Source organism: Scylla paramamosain, chromosome 46, assembly GCF_035594125.1.
Source record: "Scylla paramamosain isolate STU-SP2022 chromosome 46, ASM3559412v1, whole genome shotgun sequence".
Taxonomy (NCBI): Eukaryota; Metazoa; Arthropoda; class Malacostraca; order Decapoda; family Portunidae; genus Scylla; species Scylla paramamosain.
The window spans coordinates 340,001-359,933 of NC_087196.1; the positions used below are offsets into that span (position 1 = coordinate 340,001).

The window sequence follows — 19,933 nt, forward strand, 5'->3', positions numbered from 1 at the left end:
CTCTCTCTCTCTCTCTCTCTCTCTCTCTCTCTCTCTCTCTCTCTCTCTGTGTGTGTGTGTGTGTGTGATTTCACATAATTCTTCGTATTTTTTCTATAATAATAAAATACTCTTTGATTTTCCTCACAATTCCATCATAAACTACTGAGAAAACATTCACTCATACAATATATTTTCCAATTCTCTATAATATTTTCTTTGATTCATTGCGTCCATTAAACCCAAACATCATTCTTCTTCTCTTTACATCACGTAAACTGCTTCTCTTCTCCCATATACACAACCACAACCACCATCGCCGCCGCAACCACCACCACCACCACCACCACTACCACCACCTGTCCACCCTTCCTTCTTTCAGTCTATTCAAGGCCATCCCAACAAAACTTCTCTCGATTAACTTGTCTCTCCTCCCTCCCTCTCTTCCTTCAGGCTATTTCAGGAAAACTTTTATTCATTAACTTCTTCCTCTTTTCCTTCAATCTATTTCAGAACATTCCAGGAAAATTCTCTCCTTTAACACACACACACACACACACACACACACAAGCTCAGATCACTACCAGACCGCCCTAAGGAGACCTAACTAGTTTAGATAAGTCAAATCACTATTGAACCACCTTAAGAAACTCAAACAAGCTCTAACAAGCCTTATAAGTCCAGATAAACCAAAACAAGCCCAATAACCCTCGTAGCTAGCGTCACAGGGCAAAGGAGAGTTGTATGCAAAGACCACAAGCCTGATGTAACCCAAAACAATCCTATTTTTTTCCTTTTGTACATCCCTTTTTTCCCTCACCACACCCTTTATCATAACCACACAAGCTCAAATCACTCTCCTAATAAGCCCAGACGAGCCCACTGACTCTCGCAGCGTTCAAAGTACATAACCCTGATTTAATCCAACATCTAAACCCTTTATCGTCTAGTATACCCATCTTTTTTACACCAAACCCTTTATCATAACGACACAACCCCAAATCATTCTTCTAGACACCCTTAATAACACGTAATAAGCCCAGTAACCCTCGCAGCGCAGCGTCGGGGGGCTAAGGAGTGTTACATGCAAAGTCCACAAGCTTGATTTAATCCGTGTTTACGCCCTGCCTAGCCGCGCCTGAGTCTCCGGCGGCTGTTTAAGGCTTAGTGGGGCAGCGTCTTGGAGCGAGGCGCACGTGGAGTGAAACATTGGCTAGTCAAACACAAAGCGGCGATATTTCAAGCCCGGCTACTCTCTTTTAACTGAGGGAGAGGAGGAGGAGGAGGAGAAGCAGGAGGAAGAAGAGGAGGAGGAGAAGGAGGAGGAGGAGGACGAGTAGAGAAAAAGAGGCCTTGTTCGTCCTTTTATTTTGTAAAATGTTTTTAAAAGGAGAAATTGTGAGGCAAGGGCAATTATTGTGATGTATCTGACCTAGGGAGAGGAGGGAGAGGGGAGACTGTGAAGGGAGCGAGGGAGAGGAAGAGAGAGAGTTATGGTGGGAGGGAGAGAATTACTGGTGGGAAGGAGAAGCGAAGGGAGAGAGAGAGTCATGGGTGGGTAGGAAGAGAGAGAGAGAGAGAGAGAGAGAGAGAGAGAGAGAGAGAGAGAGAGAGAGAGAGAGAGAGAGAGAGAGGTACAATGACATGCTAGGTAGATTGCGAGTCAGACAGCCTGAGAAAGTAATAGACAGAGTTTGAAATCGGTAAGTGTATGGTGTGTGCGATGTGGTCGAGGGTGGGAGGGCGCGGGAGGCGGGGCGGTGGGAGAGAGACTGATAAATATAAATACGAGTAAGTGAATAGGATAAACTGGTGGAGAGATAGATAGAGGAGTCAACAAGTGAATGAAAGACACAGATGCAGATACGAGAAGGTGAATGAAGTAAATTGGTGAATAGATCAATAGATAAGGAGTCAGTAAGTGAAATAGAATAACTGGGTAAGATGTCTGGATGGAAAAATGAATAGGGAATCAAATGAATAAAATGCGTTAATACAAGGATTAAGTAACATGGAAGCTTGATAGATTGATTAGCCAATTAGTGAATAAATAACTAAATACAAAAAAAGGCAAGGTTAAAAATAATGAAACGTAAGTGATTCGAGTAAACAGACTGATGAATAACTATATTAATAAACAAACATAAGTGAATAAACTTTTTCTCAAGCAGCGTGGTGGGTGACTAGGTGAAGCTCGGTAGTCAGGCCATTAGAGTCCAGTTGAAAGAGAGGCTCAAAAGAAGACAAAGTAAATTAATGAATAGGGATGAGAGGTGGAGACTGCCAGGGATGTTTTACTGAGGACCTGCCACGTGTAGGCCTGAAGGCTTCTTGCAGCTTCCCTTACGCCCTCAAAACGTGTTCATGTACGAGTAGATGCGTAAACAGTTATATATTTGCTTTTAGTAGATACACATGACATATAAGTAAGAAAACAAATATTTTAACTAAATTGCGAAAATAATGAATTATGATGGTGAAGAAACTTTGTCATTAAAAAAAAAAGGAACAGAATGAATATCAACGGTTTTAAGGTAGTGGATAGTGATGGATAACACACACACACACACACACACACACTTCAAACACATCACAAGAGGTAATAAAAAGAAGAAAAAAAACTGCAATAATAATAATAACAGTACTGGAGAATATCAGCATAATTTGGAAGGAGTGTTGCACGCAGCCTGCATGTTGAAGCGCCTTGGCCTCTCAGCAGGACTGTTTTCAAAGGCCACATAGATGATCAGTAGGATTCTCATCTCTAACTATTACAAGCTTGAACCCGTTATTTCTTATCCCATCTTGATTACTGACCTTGAGAATTTCGTTTGTTACCATTATTTACGTCACCAGTACCACAGAAAGACCTCATCAATCTCTTCTTAATCTTTTTTTGTCCTATCCTGACTACTGGTCTTGAGAATTTCGTTTGTTTAGCCTTGATACATCGCCACTACCACAGAAAGATCTCATCAATCTCCTCTTAATCTTCTTATCCTATCATGACTACTGACCTTGAGAATTTTGCTTACGTCACCCTTCTTGTATTCTCTGTGGCAATGAATGACCTATCAGATCCCTCTTTAAACAGACGCCTCACTGGAGACAAGTGAAAGCGTAAATCTAACTTGATCAAGATTTAAGCCATTGTTTCTCTCTCTACAATCCTGAAAAAATTAAAAAAGCACTCTTGAAAACATAACATATACGTATATTTCACGAGAACCCCTTAATGCATTAGAGAGAGAGAGAGAGAGAGAGAGAGAGAGAGAGAGAGAGAGAGAGAGAGAGAGAGAGAGAGAGAGAGAGAGAGAGAGAGAGAGAGAGAGAGAGACAGTAAATTATTGGTGTTTATCAGAATTTTTTCCCATCATGTGCATTAAGGTCGCCATCCAGCGAAAGAGAGAGAGAGAGAGAGAGAGAGAGAGAGAGAGAGAGAGAGAGAGAGAGAGAGAGAGAGAGAGAGATCGCTGATTTCATACCACTCATTGAATACATTATCACCAGTTTCTCTCCCACGTAGGCCTGAAGAGAGAGGGAGAGGGGAGAGGAGTGAGAGGGAGGGAGAGTCACGGTCCAGCGGTCCTCACAGTGTGTAGCAGATTGTTGCTCCCGCGGGTCATGTCAGCCTGATCTGGTAACACAGATAGCCGTCGCCGCCGCCGCCGCCGCCGCCTCCTCCTCCTCCTCCTCTTCCTCCTAATTTTTTTTTTAGTTTCTTTTTTTTTCTTTTTTCTTGTTTTCTTCTTGTTTTTGTTGTTGTTCCTGTTCGTTCTCGTTCTTCTTTTTCTCCTCCGCCTTCTATACTTTTTATTGTCATCATCATCATCATCATCATTATCATCATCATCATCTTCGTCTCGTTGTTGTTGTTGTTGTTGTTGTTGTTGTTGTTGTTGTTGTTGTTGTTTTCTGTTTTCACGTTCAAAATTTCCTCCACTCTTGTATTTTTTTCTCGCCCTCTTCCTCGTCAGTTTCCCTTTCCTCCTCCTCCACCTCGTCCTCCTCTTCCTGTTTTTTTTTTTTTAATACACGTGAAGGGAACAGACGAAAGACGCAAAAACAAGAAAATGAAAAAAAAATAAAATAAAAATAATAAACACTCCCTCAAAAATAAAAAGGACAAGCTAAAAAAAAAAGAGAAAAAGAAAGAATAATTCAGCTAATGTAGTTTTTGGGGTGTTGGTAATCTCTTTGAAAATTACATGTTATGATGGCACTGATGATATTGATAGACACCTTGTTTACTGATAAGCAAAACTACACGAGGAAAATATTGGTGTAATTAAGATTAGTGTGGTTGCGAAAGGATGAGTGTGTGTGTGTGTGTGTGTGTGTGTGTGTGTGTGTGTGTGTGTGTGTGTGAGTGTCTGAGTGAGTGAGTGAGTGTGCACGCTTGATATCTCGACACACACACACACACACACACACACACACACACACACACACACACTTCCTCACAGGGAGGCGTCAGGCCGTTCGCTATCAGGGCTCTGTCTCTAATTACCAACAGCTGACATGTGGGGTCTCCCAGGGGACCAAGATGGGTCCTCTATGCTTCCTCCTCCTCATTAACGACGCCCTCACTGACACCCCCCCATCGCTGGAAGTATGTGGACGACTGTACCGTGGGCGTCCCAGAATCCACCAAGAACCCGGACTACTCGCCACTGCAAGCAATTCTGGAGCGACTGCAGACGTGGACGGAGGAGAGCAGGATGACCATCAACCACAGCAAAACTGTGGTGATGCATTTCTGTACCTCCTCTGTACCAGTGCCCCCTCCCCGGCTCACAGTGGGCCCTCACCCCCTCCAGGTGGTCCGATGTGCCAAGCTTCTCGGAGTCACGGTGGATGACCAGCTGACCTGGAAGCAGCATGTCGCCAGCACCGTGAGATCAGCTACCTACAGGCTGTACATGCTGCGCAGACTCAGGTCGCTGGGGACGCCGACAGATGAGTTAAGGGGGGTGTACCTTATCTTCATCCTCCCCAAACTCATGTACGCCTCCCCAGCGTGGTCCTCCTCCCTCACACACACTCAACAGCTACAGCTAGAGAGTGTGCAGAAAAGGGCGTGCAGGGTCATCCTTGGCCCTGCCTACACCACCTATGAAGAAGCCCTGACCACCCTGAGTCTGTCCAGACTATCCACCAGGCACCGAGAGGCTCTGGAGAAGTTTGGGAGGGGACTACTGCATCACCCACGTCTCAGAAACATGCTGCCGCCTGACGCGCCTCCCCCGACCCGTGCCACCAGACACCACAACAAGATAACGCCCCTAAAGGCGCCGCGCACTGACCGGTACAGACTCAGTGCGATTCCCACCATGGTGCGAGCCATCAATCAATAGTCTCTTCTAGATTAGACTTACCTTTAGGATTAATGTTAAGTATTTCCCCATCCCCTCTGTACATTTTCACTTTGTTAACTGCCTAAATAATAAACCGTTTATTATTATTATTATTATTATTATTATTATTGTTATTATTATTATTATTATTATTATTATTATTATTATTACACACACACACACACACACACACACACACACACACACACACACACACACACACACACACACACACACACACAGATCACTAACACTTAACAAAGCTTCATTATAACACGAGTGACCACACCGCTCTTTAACACGCCCCGCCCCGCGGGGCGTGTTAAAGAGCGGTGTGGTGTTAAAGAGCTCTTTATCTTTATCCTTTTTCTTTTGCTTCTCCTTTTCTCCTTGTCCATTTTTTTTCACTTCTTCCTTCCCAACTCCTTCCCTATTCCTCTTCCTTCTCTATCTTCACCTTCACCACCATCACAATCATCACCCTCACTTCCCTCACCATCCTATCTTCTTCACTCTTCCACTCTCACACTCCCTTACTCTAAAATTCTCCCTTTCCTTCTTTTCTCCACTTATCCTCTTCCTCCTTTCCTTCTTCCTTTCCCTTTCTTATTCCTTTTATCCCTCCTTCCCTCCCTCGTAGCTGCAGTCCTTCCCTTCTTCCTCTCCCTTTCTTCCCTCACTTTCTCTCCCTCCCGGAAGCGACGTCGTTAGGGAGAAGGAAGGCGAGCAGTGACGTCATCAGGGAGGGAGGGAGGGAGAGAGAGGGAGGGGGAAAACGCGCTACAGGGAGGGACGGAGGAGAGAAAGTAAGATAGGGAGAGAGGGGAGAGGGAGGGAGGGATGCCACGTGCTGAGATATGGGTGGTGGGAAGGGAGAGGGAAGGGAGTGTTACCAGTAAGGGGAGAGGATTAAGTGATTGTTGTTGTTATTGGTCGTATTAAAACTGTCGCTGGAATGTGTAACAGCTCACAAAAATCACCTGCATAGAATATTTACTAACACCGACAAGGGAGGAAAGGCATCAATTAAAGAACCTGTTGTTACTATTACTCGTATTAACATTTCCACTGTGACAGGAGACCGTTAATGAAAATCACTGTGCTGAAGGAAGAACACAGATTAAAACAGTATATTTTCCAGTTTCTAGTATAGTGTTTAAATGTGCATTGCTGCGATTATTGCTTGAATTAAAACCTCCACTACGCTCTGTGTGAAATCTTTACTTGGCACCCATAAGGAAGAAACGGGATAAAAAATAGTAGGGTTTCCAATTTCGTGACTCCAGTGAAATGTTCAGAGGTGGATGTAGAAGAGAAGTGCCTGGAGTCACTTCGTGAACTGTGTGAAAAAAAAAAAAAATGTGGCGAAAACATTGAGAGACGCGAAACAGGAAAGCTAAAAAAAAAAAAAAAAAAAATCCGAATTCCATGCTTGTAGTGAAAATATTAGAAGTGGACTTAGAAAAACAATGTGACTGAGAACTGAAAATTTGTGACAGACAACGATGAAACTCTAATGGTCAAATAAAGTAATTTAGATATAACTCATATATCTGACAATACACGGCAGGAAGAAAGAGAGGAAAAACCCAAGAGAAGCTTCATGGATGCAGTGAAAGAGGACATGCCTGTATTGGGTGTGACTGAGGGAGGCGCAGAAGACCCGAGCACGTTGGAGGAGGAGGCAGCCTACAAAAGTAGTAGTCATTTGGTGCTCAGATAAAAACACTCATTCTCAACTTAGCAAATACTGAAAGGGAAGGAAAAAATAAGCCGAAATTGTAAAAAGAAAAAAAAAGTAGTAATTTGGTGCACAGATAAAAAACACTCATTCTCAACTTAGCAAATGCTGAAAGGGAAGGAAAATTAAGCCGAAATTGAAAAAAAAAAAAAAAGAGTAGTAGTAGTAATTTGGTGCTCAGATAAAAAAAATATCCATTCTTAACTTAGCAAATACTGAAGGGAAGGAAAAAATAAGACGAAATTGAAAAAAAAAAGTAGTAATTTGGTGCACGGATAAAAACACTCATTCTCAACTTAGCAAATACTGAAAAGAAAGAAAAAAATAAGCCGTAATTGAAAAAAAAAGTAGTAGTAATTTGGTGCACAGATAAAAAACACTCATTCTCAACTTAGCAAATACTGAAAGAAAGGAAAAAGAAACCACAATTGAATCTTATCAAACACAAATTATTTAAAACGCAAACTAAAGATAACATTTAATAGATATACTTAAAAAAAAAATAATAATTTGTATATTAGTTATACATATGTTGTTCTTCAGGCAGGAACGCGAAAGAACATCATGATACAAGGGAATGGAATTAAATGTATCAGGTATTAGTGTCAGGAAAAAAAAAAAAAAAACGAGAATATTAAAGAGAGATATGGAAAGCTCAAAGTATCAGTGTGCATCGATATTCTTGCATCAGGGAACATGAGGAGCTTTTCAGAGCAACATAAAAGGGAACAGAACGAAAAGGATCAGTTACGAGTGTCAGGAAAAAAAAAAAAGAAGTGTTAAGGACTGGGAAGGGAAGATCAAAGTATCGGACAGTCAGTAACAGTGAATATCAAATAAAATAAAGAGTCAATAAGTATGAGGCCATTAGGGAAGGTATCAACACGTTACAGGGAGAGGATTATGGTGTGGGAGGGTGTGAGGGAGAGGTGAGGGAGTGAAAGGATCAATGGCAAGTGTCACAGGGAGGGTCAGGAAGGCACGTGGCAAGGAGGGGAGGGGGGGAAGACTTACTACTTATCGTCCTGATGGTTTTATTGACCTCCCCATGACCTCCCCCTGACCTCTCCCTTTGCCTGATCCTCCTAGCCTCCCTGACCTCCCTGACTCAGCTAAATAAGCACTTAAAGTCACCCTTCCTCACTCCTTCCCTCCATTCCTCTCCCTTCCTCTTACTCTTCTTCCATTCTTCTCTCTCTTTCACTCTTCTCTCTCTTTTTTTCTATTCTGATTCAATTTTCAGTCACAGTTCCTTAATTTCTCTTCCTCCTTCTCTCTCTCTTTTCTCTCTTTTCTTCCATCTTGTCTCTTTATCAGTCTTCTTTCTCTTTTCCTCCCTCTTATTCTTTTATTCTTTCTCTTCCATTTCCTTTCTTTCGCTGTTCACCTCTCTATTACACCTCTCACTCTCATTGCCTCTCTCTCTCTTCTCTCTTTTTCCTTCCTCTTTCTTGTTTACTTTTCATTTTTTTCCTATTTTCTTTCACATTTTTTTCATTCTTTTCACTCATTGTAGTTTCTCTCTCTCTCTCTCTCTCTCTCTCTCTCTCTCTCTCTCTCTCTCTCTCTCTCTCTCTCTCTCTCTCTCTCTCTCTCTCTCTCTCTCTCTCTCTCTCTCTCTCATGTTTATTTCAACAGTTCTGGTCAAATATATTACAAGGGACGAGGCACTATATCTGGCTACCTTATAATAATATCACATCAGCCAACATAAATTTCAATAAGTCCTTCTTTACTTTGAATCATTAAGAGCAAACCCTTTCTGGAGCAATTTATTATTTCTCAATGGAAGAATTTGCAATGACTTTTCTCAGGCATTTTTTTTTTTATCATCACGTTGTTTACTTCATGATAAACACCTCATATTCATTCTCATTCTCCTCCTCCTCCTCCTCCTCCTCCTCCTCTTTCTCCTACGTCTTCTTATCTTCCTCCTCACCTTCAGCCTCTCCCTTACCCTCTGCTTTCTATTTTCACCCTAACCTAACAGCTCAAATATCTCCCTCACTCCCCTCACTCCCCCTCACAAGCTGGTTTCTCCCCTTACCTTCCCCTCGCCGCTTCTGTGACAGCTTTACGTTGTCTTCAGAATTTTTTTTTTTTTTTTTTTTTACATAGCAATCACGTTAAGGGGGAGAGAGGGAGGGGGAGAAAAAATCTGGGGAGGTAATTCCGTTTCCTCGTAAATTCACATCTGTCTCCAACTCACGGAATGAAAAATTGTCTCTTATTTCTCCCCTCTTGTTTTGGAGGGCGTAGGTGGAGCGGGTGGAGAGGAGCGAAGTGGGTGGTGTGTGGAGCAGTAGGTGGAAGGTTGATAACTCCTGCCACTGGTTTGGTGTGTGTTTGTGTGTCGTTGTGTTGGTCTCGCTGTGGGGAGGAATATTTGTTGTTGCGCCTCATTATTTATTACTCGCTAGGGGGAAGTAACCTGAAGGGCGCGCTGTGAATGGTGTACTCAGTGGTCCTCTGTGATAAGTGTTCGACTCTTGACCAGCAGGGGCACAGGAAACGCAGGTAACAGTGCAGGTGTTTATTCACAGAAGGTGTGAACAGAAGGCTGGAGGTAGGTGATCTCCCGGCGCCAGGCCGCGCACTTCCACTTAACACTTATGACTGAAGCCTAGCTCGTTCACTCATACACGTATTCATGCCTCACACAAGTCTCGCTCATTCACTCGTTCACACAACTAGCTAACAACCACACACCTCCCCCGAGACATAAGGAAGATTCCTTATCTTTGTTATGGCTACCGTAACACATGAAACAAAGTTACAATGATTGAAGTACAGAAAACACGGTACATATACACAAAACAAACACAGCGTACAATGAACACGTACGACTAATCGTAGGTGCTACGGTGCCACCGCACCTGCAGTCGTCTCGGCTCCCTACGCTGTCGGCTGCTTCGACGCTCTGGTTGCTCTCGGCCACGGTGTACCCCGTTACCCTGATGCTCCGGGCTGCCGGGATGGTGGTGTTCCTCGTGACCCTGATGCTGAAGCGCTGCACCGCCATGAGCGGTGTGCTGCTCGACAGGAAGGGGAGCAAGAGGTCTGTGTGGGCGTAGGTGTCTTCTATTACGCCACATCACGCGACCGCTGCCCATCTTGATGAGGTAGTCTCTCCTTCGCCCAACAGCCACGATGACACCCAGGCGATCCCAGAGGCCTGTCGTGTGATCTTGAACGTCGACGTGGCCACCGAGGTGCAGGAGAGGAAGAGTACGGGCGGACGCGTCGTGGCGAAGTTTCGCTTTCTTCCTCAGTCGCTCTGCCTTGGCGTCGCACTCATCAGCAGCGCGCTGCCACTGCTGAGCGTATGAGCGATGATGAGCCGGGACACAGGACCTCATAGGATGACCGAAGAGGACTTGTGCTGGTGATCGCCCTTCCGCCCTCGGAGTGTTGCGCAGTTCCAGCAACCCGCGAGCGAACGCATCCTCGTCCAGGTGTCCCTGCTGTGTGGTCGTGAGGATCAGCTTCTTCACGGACTTGACCGCTGCCTCGGCGTGACCATTGGAGCGTGGATAATGAGGTGAAGATACACGATGCTCCACCCCCCATCGAGCCAGGAAGCGCCGTACCGATGAAGAAGTGAACTGCGGTCCACCGTCAGTCCTCAGGAGAACAGGCACGCCCGTGTCGGCGAACACACCCCGAAGGACACGAACGAGCTGATCAGCCGATGCTGGACGTGAGCATGCAGACACGTGAGGCCACCCAGACAAGCGATCTACATACACGAGGTATGTACGGCCTGCTGCGTGGAAGTAGTCTGCAGAAACTGACTCAAACACCCTGCTGGGTGTGTCCGTGTCCTGCCAGAGAGGTTCGTTGGCTTGGCTTGGTAGGAGTGGACGGCATAGTGAGCATCCAGAAACGACGTTCTCAACGTCTCTGTCCATACCAGGCCAGTACACCGTTTGTCGGGCCCGTCGCTTGGTGCGCTCCATCCCCTGATGACTGTCATGGAGTCGCTCTAGTGTTTCTCGGCGGAGGCTGTGAGGAATAAGAAGCCTCGGCCCGTAAACCACCAGGTCGTCGTCTACGGCCAGCAGACTGCGCACCGGCCAGTACGTACGCAAGCGGTGATCGAGGTCGTGGCAATGATCAGGGAAGCCCTCGATGATGACGTTCTTGAGCAAGCAGTACTCCCCGTCTCTTGCTGCTGCGGCACGTACCATTTCCACAGTCTGATCCTGGAGTGGTGCTAAGCGGACGCCGTCCTCATTGGTGGCAGATAACGCTGAGATGACCGCTGAGTGGAGAGGGTCGAGGTCACCAGAAGTAGCAGCATCCTCTTCCTCCACTGGGTCCTGTACTGGAGCACGTGAGAGGGCGTCGGGCACACAGTGCGTAGATAGAGGTGGCTGCGAGGCGGTCGGGTACTTGATGGAGCTGTTGCCGGTGTGCTGTTCTTCCCTGCGTAGCGGTCGGATTTGAGCCGGAAAATCTTCGGGGAGGATTCCGAGAGCGATGGAATCGTACCAGCTAAGCAGCGCCCCCTTCACCTCCTTCACCACGCTCACAACAGTCTCAGCTTCCCTGTCGCCCAGTTGCAAGTGCGACGAGAAAGTTCCTACACAGGTGAGGGGGTGATTACCGGCAGCATAAAGTCCATCACCATCAGCGGGCGCCAAGCTGGAGGGCGGGATTCCAAGGAGTGTTGCCGTGTCGAGGCCAATAACGGTCGTTTCGGCCCCAGAGTCAGGAGTCCACGTAATCTTGTCTCTTCCAGCGGGATGTGTGGCGGTAATGAGCACCTGGGGCGCAGGTCGTGCCGTCACCGTCTTTGTGTATACGCCTGATAAGAGCTGGTATACACTGGCACTGGCTCCCCGCCTCGGGCCTGCACCGCGATGAGGAGAGACAGTTGAGGAACTCCTCGAAGCTCCTCGTCGTTTCCTCACTGTCTGCTGACATACACTCGCAAAATGCCCTCTTTTCCCGCAGTTACGACACACTTTATCTATTGCCTGGCATCCCCTTTTGTCACTGCGACAATCTTTGCCACAACGATAACAGCCCGTGGGGCTTGAGCCCCCGAAACTGCCCTTCCTGTAGTTCGAGACAGCGTTCACACCATGGCTCGAAGAGTGAGAGCCGCCCCTTAGTACTGCACTACACTGGTTAGCGCTCTCTGATGCTCTGCAAATATCTATGGCGTTTTCAAGGGTGAGTTTCTTGTTTTCCAGCATGCGTTTCAGAGCCACTTCGTCTCGTGTCCCAACGACAATTCTGTCACGCAGCTGATGGTTTATGCACTGGTCGCAAAAGTCACAGAAATTGGCGATTTCCTTTACAGCACATAAAAAGTCGTCAAAACCTTCTTGCGTTTCTTGCACGCGGGAGTAGAAGTCTCTTCTATCCATGATGATGTTGCGCTGGCTTCGCAGGTACTCACACATTGCATCGAGGATGGTTCTTAACTCCGCGTCTCTCGGTAAGCTTATCCCGTAGCGAAGTGTACGGGTCCACTCGTCGTCTAGGACAGCAGCGAGTGCCGCCCTCTGCTCAGCCAGGGAGAGACAGTCTATCCTGGCGAGGGTTACGTATCCTTCAAACTTATGGCGCCACGTGTCGAACTCACGTAAAGATGCTGACGCCGTTAAGTGAGGAATGATGGTGGCGGACGTCGGGAACCTCGCGCCCTGGGTAGACGTGCTGCGGGCTGTGGTTTCGCCTTCATTGCTCGCCGTGGTGCGACTGGGAGCTTGTGTCCCCACTCTCTCCAGCAGCTGGGTTAAACGCTCCTCGCGAGCCTGACTCTGCTCCGACTGTCGCGCTAGCAGAGCCTGACTCTGCTCCGACTGTCGCGCTAGCAGGGCAGCCAGCGCCTCCAACTGCTTCTCCATTCTGCGCCGTACCCACTGCAGCCTTGTCCTGATCCTACTCACTGCGCCATGTTCGACTCTTGACCAGCAGGGGCACAGGAAACGCAGGTAACAGTGCAGGTGTTTATTCACAGAAGGTGTGAACAGAAGGCTGGAGGTAGGTGATCTCCCGGCGCCAGGCCGCGCACTTCCACTTAACACTTATGACTGAAGCCTAGCTCGTTCACTCATACACGTATTCATGCCTCACACAAGTCTCGCTCATTCACTCGTTCACACAACTAGCTAACAACCACACAATAAGTAGGGCGCCATTCATCTCACTCTTCCTTTCTCATTTTTTTTTTTTTTTCCTCTCGTCACTTTTATCACTTTAGTGTGTAGTCTTTACTTTTTGTCTTGGTTTCAGGTTATGTAAGTTTGTGCTCTCTCTCTCTCTCTCTCTCTCTCTCTCTCTCTCTCTCTCTCTCTCTCTCTCTCTTGTTCGACCTCCGTCTCGTCATCTTGGACCTCTTTCCCTCCTCTTCCTCTTCTCTCTCTCTCATACCCTCATGCACCTCTTCCTTCTTCGTCTTCTCCTTATCCCTTCCTTCCTTGCTTCCTGCCTTGCCCAACACCTCGCCGCCATCCATCACCACGACCACCACATCAAGCGGCAGTGATCAGGTGGAGACTAACCATACTTGCTCCCGCCCTAGTTATAGCGTAAGGGAGCAAATCATTCCTACCTTCCCCTCGACCCTATATACAATACGCACATTCCCCTCGCGCCCTATCGATCCAGGAGAGGTCAAGGCATCGGCACAGGGAAGGACGTTATGCAGGAAAGGAGAGGAGCAGGAAGAACATAAGAAAGTGATACTCGGGGAAGCAGGGGCGTAGGAGTGTTGGGGAGCTGGGGACGGGGAGGGAATGAGGTGGTGATGGAGGGGAAAGATGCGAGAGGCAAGTAGGGTGTCCATCGCGTTGTCCTGGGGGAAAATAAGACGTGGGTGTGTGGTGGAAACTGTTGCTAGTGTGTCTGGTCGTGTTTTTTTTTTTTTTTTTTTTTGCGGAGTTGGTGTTGGTGGAGTCTTGGCCTTTTGTTTTCCCTTGTTTCTCCAGAAGGGGCATAATAAAACACAAAGGAGGAACAAAGAGCTGCTGATTTGTTGGCTCTTTGGAGATTATTGATGAAAGTGGAAGAAGAGGAAGAGGAGGAAAAAGACCACCACATATGGAAAATAAATAAAAGTAGATTTGTCGTTTCTTACAGGGATATTTGTGGTGACTAGACCATCTATTATACAGCAACAGAAATATGATATCATACGTAGATGACGTGGAGGAGAAGAACGATGACGAGAACAAAGACGAAGCGTGGGAGGACAAGGAAGACAAGAATGATTCAAAGGAGGGCGATGACAAGCAGAAAGATGAAAATAATGATCATGAGGAGGAGGAGGAGGAGGAGGAGGAGGAGGAAAAAAAAAGAAGAAGAAGAGGAAAAAATCAAGGCACACACACTGAGTGAGCACTGGCGCCCCGTTATCTACACTTCCACCACACTCCATTAATCCAAACATTATCGTTAAAAAAAAAAAACGCAACTAAATAAGCGAGATATGTAATTAATTTACAAAAACGTACTCATTATAATATAAATAATCCATTTATTGAAGAAGAAGAAGTGAAGAAAGAAGAAATAAGGATATTGAAAGGCATAGAATGGAAGATAGGAAGAGGAGGAGAAAATAAGATAGAGAAAGGAAAATAAAAAGATAGGAAACGAGGAAGTGGTTCGAGACGGGAAAATAGAAAATAAAGTAATGAGAAAGAACGAGAAACTGAGAAACCTGAACGAATGAGGGGAACAGAATGAACAGAAATAAAGGAATGTAAGATAAACGACAAAAAAAAAAGAACGAAAAGGAGAGATCATAAAAAAAGAAAGAATAGGAAACGAAGAGCGATAAAAACCGAAAAAAAGGGAAGGTGTTGAAGATAAGAAAGAAAGAAGAGAGAGAGAGAGAGAGAGAGAGAGAGAGAGAGAGAGAGAGAGAGAGAGAGAGAGAGAGAGAGAGAGAGAGGAAGTGAAGGAGAGGAGAGATGAAGGGCAACTGGATGGAAAGTAAAGACAAATGTAGAGGAAAGGAAAGAAAAGAGGAAAATGAAGGCAAAGGAAAGAGGAAATGAGAGAAATAGCGGAGGGCATGCTTTACTTCGCCAGCCCAAGTGGAAGCTAATTACTTGTCTGTCTCTCCCCCTTCCTCTCCCTTCTGCCGCACCCTTTCCTCTTCCTTTATTACCCTCCACATTCATCTCATTTTCTCTCTATCCCTTCCCTTTATTCTTTCCTTCCCTATGTTGTTCCTTCTGCTATATACAGATATTCTCTCTCCCTCTCTCCCATCCTCCCTCCCTCCCTCCCTCTCTCTCTCTCTCTCTCTCTCTCTCTCTCTCTCTCTCTCTCTCTCTCTCTCTCTCTCTCTCTCTCTCTCTCTCTCTCTCTCTCTCTCTCTCTCTCTCTCTCTCTCTCTCTCTCTCTTAATACGATTTAATCTCTCTCTTCAAGAACAGCGACGTGTAATCAATGGTGCATTAGCTTCTCTTAAGCACAACACTCACCATCATTACACTCCGGCAGCGTTCTATCATTAGGTGTTGTCAAGATTGTCTGATGCCTGCAATCTTCCTAATTTTATGGCCACTACATTCTTTCGGCTTCTTAAAGCTGATGTGTTTTTTTTTTTTTTTTTTTTTTTTTTTTATGTAGGAAGGATACTGGCCAAGGGCAACAAAAATCTAATAAAAAAAATGCCCACTGAAATGCCAGTCCCTAAAAGGGTCAAAGCAGTGGTCAAAAATTGGTGGATAAGTGTCTTGAAACCTCCCTCTTGAAGGAATTCAAGTCATAGGAAGGTGGAAATACAGAAGCAGGCAAGGAGTTCCAGAGTTTACCAGAGAAAGGGATGAATGATTGAGAATACTGGTTAACTCTTGCGTTAGAGAGGTGGACAGAATAGGAGTGAGAGAAAGAAGAAAGTCTTGTGCAGCGAGGCCGCGGAAGGAGGGGAGGCATGCAGTTAGCAAGATCAGAAGAGCAGTTAGCATGAAAATAGCGGTAGAAGACAGCAAGAGATGCAACATTGCGGCGGTGAGAGAGAGGCTGAAGACAGTCAGTTAGAGGAGAGGAGTTGATGAGACGAAAAGCTTTTGATTCCACCCTGTCTAGAAGAGCAGTATGAGTGGAACCCCCCCCAGACATGTGAAGCATACTCCATACATGGACGGATAAGGCCCTTGTACAGAGTTAGCAGCTGGGGGGGGTGAGAAAAACTGGCGGAGACGTCTCAGAACACCTAACTTCATAGAAGCCGTTTTAGCTAGAGATGAGATGTGAAGTTTCCAGTTCAGATTATAAGTAAAGGACAGACCGAGGATGTTCAGTGTAGAAGAGGGGGACAGTTGAGTGTCATTGAAGAAGAGGGGATAGTTGTCTGGAAGATTGTGTCGTGTTGCTGTATTTATCCTTTTTTTTTTGTTGGTTTTTGTTTTCCCTGTTGTGTGTGTGTGTGTGTGTGTGTGTGTGTTGACCCATTCATTCTTTATATTGTCTGTGCCGGTGTTTCCCTTCTCGTTTTTTTCTTGCTCCTCTTTTGTTTGTTGTCCTCTGTATTATAATGTTTATCAATTTGTTCTTCATATTATGTGTACCAGTGTCTTCCTTCTTTTTTTCTGTACCTTTCGCTTTGTTATACTCTTTTTTTACGATGTGTAAGATTATATATTCTTTCTGTGCTTGTTTTTTTTTTATTCTTTTTATAATCTGTATTACGGCCACACGTATTTTCATGTTCGGTTTTTTTTTTCCCTCCTCTTTCTTTGTTCTCCACACTTATCACTTCTTTGTGTGTTTTATTTTCTTTTGCTTGCTGGTTTAGGAATCATTTCCTATTTATTTCACACTTCACTAAATAAAGAAAGGGAGTTCCATTACTTTCAAGTTAATACTTGTATTTGTCTTCCGCACTCATGAATTATTCTTGCTTTTCCTTCTTTTTTTATTTTATTTTATTTTACTATGCTTTTTATCACAGACAAAAAAAAAAATCATATCATTTCTAGTTGATATCAGTGTTGCAGTTTTAGAAAGTGTAAGAAGGATCTTTGTTGTTCTTTTTTCCTTGAATTTGCAGTGCTCCATATTATAAGACAACGCAGGTTAGAACTTTCTGTAGCTTATATTTGCGGCTTTTTCTTTACTTAGCAGCTTTAGGAATAGTAGCTCTCCTCTTTTCATCGGTGTGATTATTTTGCTCTGCCACGTATTACAAAAAAGAATGCAGGTTTACTTTTCCTGTGGCTTATGTCCATTTCTTTCTTCTTTTAGCAGCTTTAGAGATAGCGGGTCATTTTTGTAGTGTTCCTACTTATTACTTTGTTCTGGTATGCTTTTTATTACACAAAGAAAGCAGGGCTGACATTATTATTATTACTGTTGTTGTTGTTGTTGTTGTTGTTGCTGTTGTTGGCTGTTCACGTTCCTTTGGTGGACGGTTTCGCGGGTGACTGCTGTGAGCTGACAACAACCACAGCAACCACAGTCAACACGCCATTGTTGCTGACGCGGCGTGGCCTTCATGCATTACAAATCTGACACGCTCCTCCGCTACTGTGATTCCCGATAACTCGACTGTATTTCACGTCATTTTTCCTTTACAACTGTGCCGCGTCAACGAAACGCTCAACACGGTTCTTGGTTACCGCGGTTCACTATTGTCCCGGTCTCCGTTGACGAGCGTCGGTCACTCATCGTGTTCTGCTAAGCGATGCATTTCCGTTTTAAAAGTATGTTCGGTTAAATCAGGTTCGATTGCGGTGTTCTTTCAGTGTTGTTCTTTGTCCGATAACGTCCCCCAATAAGTTTTTCTGTTCGCTTAGGTTAAATTGTAGTGTTTTCTTAATGTTGTTCCTTGTTCGGTCACGTCCCGCAAAGCATTTTTTTTTCTGTTCACGCAGTTCTCTGTTCACTTGGCTCAGTGTTGATTTCTATTGATGGATTTTTCTTTAATTAGGCTCCATGTTAGTGCTGCTCTCTATTGATGGATCATTGTTAATATAGTCCTCTGTCAATATGGTTCCCTGCTAATATCGTTTTCTGTTGGTGTGGTCTCTGTAATATAGGTCTGCGTTAACGGAGTTGTCTCTTATCTCGGATCTCAGTTCTGGCGGTTCTCCGTTAAAGATGCCAGCCCCCAAAAAGTGCAGCCAAAAAAACATTATCCAAAATCATGAGGAGTGTCTTGAAGCTTCCAGCATGGAACAGTTCCGGTCAACGTTCAAAGTCTCTCTTAACGCGGGTCCCTGTCAGTGCGTTTCTCTGTTGCCTTCCTCCCGTCAGCCACAGCCGCCTGCCACGTGAGTCAGCGGCCCCATCACGAGGGGAAACTGAACTATTACTCCCATCCCAGGCGGCCGATTTATGTTTTCCTCATGTGACCTGCTCCCTCCTGCTCCTCCTCATCCCCTCCCCCAGCCTGCATGAGAGAGAGAGAGAGAGAGAGAGAGAGAGAGAGAGAGAGAGAGAGAGAGAGAGAGAGAGAGAGAGAGAGAGAGAGAGAGACGCATAAACCTACGTATATCTGCTCTTTCCTATAAAAAAAAAGTACACCTATGCATTAACAACTGAAAAAAAGAGATAAATAATAGAAAAAGTCAAGACGTGCAATTGAGTGAAGCACATTGAGCAGCATGCAGTTATCACCATCCCCACCACCACCACCACCATCACAACCATCACCCTCATCACTATCATGGCGGAGAGGAGGAGGATAATGATGAAGAAAGTGTTGGTAATGAGGCGGCGCTCCTCACTTAACACCTCCTGTGAAGTCATTACAGCCTCCATAATTACCCAGCTGACAAATCCGCCGCGCCGCACCGCACATTTACAACCGATCAATATGGAAACACACCCGGAGAAACACCAGGAGAAATACCCTCCCCATTCTTGCGGCAGCGGTACCTTTAGCACCTACTACAGGAGAGGAGGTGGGGGGGTTCCGATCGTCTCGCGGCGGCGCAGTCTCGCTCGGGTGTTCGCGGGAGCGATTACCACATGCACTTCGGCAAACGAGGCGACCATTCGTGCCTCCGTCTTTATGAGGAGAGCAGCGGAAAGGGCGTGAGGCGTGTGTGTGATTAAACGTATTCACAAAGACTTTACCTTCATCTTGCCTTCCTCTCTCCTGTTTCTCCTCCTCCTGTGGTCATCGTAAGCCTTCTCTTCCTTTCAGCACACATGGTCCTCCTCCTCCTCTTCCTTTCCTCCCTTCTACCTTTAATCCTCCTCTTCCTTCAGTCTCCTCTTCTTCCTCCTCCTCCTCCTCTTCCTTCTTCTTCTCTCCATTCCTGTCCGCCATCACCTCCACCTCCTCCTTCCTCTTTGTTATTGTAATGAGAGTGCTTTGTCAGCTGACTCTGTCTGGATATTCTTCTTCCTTTCAATTTCCTCTTTTCTTTGGGTGAAATTCTGCGAATAGGAAGTAGCGGCACGAAGGTAAACAGGTGCACAGGATTGCAGGAAACAAAACGGAAGGAACACTGAGAAAAAGTGAGACAGCGTAAAATATATACATGGAAAAAGGAGAGGATAGGAGAGGAGGAAAGTTAAAATTTATTCCTGTCTGCGTTCTTTCCCCTCATCTTCCTCTCACTCACTTAATTCATCCTCCTTCACTCACCCTGCCTGTCCTCCTCCTGTCCTCACAATGCCTGCCTCTCCACCTTCTCCATCCACTCCACACTCCAGCCTGGCACGGATGCACCGGGTAATGGAAGGCTCCCTGGCAAGGCGACGTGCTTGCATACCTGAGTTTACCTTCACCTGGCCTGGGGTGAAAAGTCGATGGTACACTCTGGGTGAAAACTTGAGAGAGAGAGAGAGAGAGAGAGAGAGAGAGAGAGAGAGAGAGAGAGAGAGAGAGAGAGAGAGAGAGAGAGAGAGAGATTCGTGTGTATCATAACAGACTTAG

General features: G+C 45.5%; 1 protein-coding gene across 10 annotated transcripts in view; it reads left to right on the forward strand.

Annotated features, from left to right (window-relative positions):
* Positions 1-19,933, forward strand: part of LOC135094753 (uncharacterized) — a 45,668-nt gene that overhangs the window by 8,925 nt on the left and 16,810 nt on the right. Inside the window, exon 2 of one of the 10 annotated variants that reach the window (XM_063995098.1) lies at positions 4,496-5,520. The exons of the other annotated variants lie outside the window; for them this stretch is intronic. Within the exon in view, the coding sequence (XP_063851168.1) occupies positions 4,701-5,336 (636 nt within the window). The 5' untranslated portion in view covers positions 4,496-4,700 and the 3' untranslated portion in view covers positions 5,337-5,520. Of the gene's footprint in view, positions 1-4,495; positions 5,521-19,933 lie in introns of those variants that run through there. 10 annotated transcript variants of the gene reach the window in all.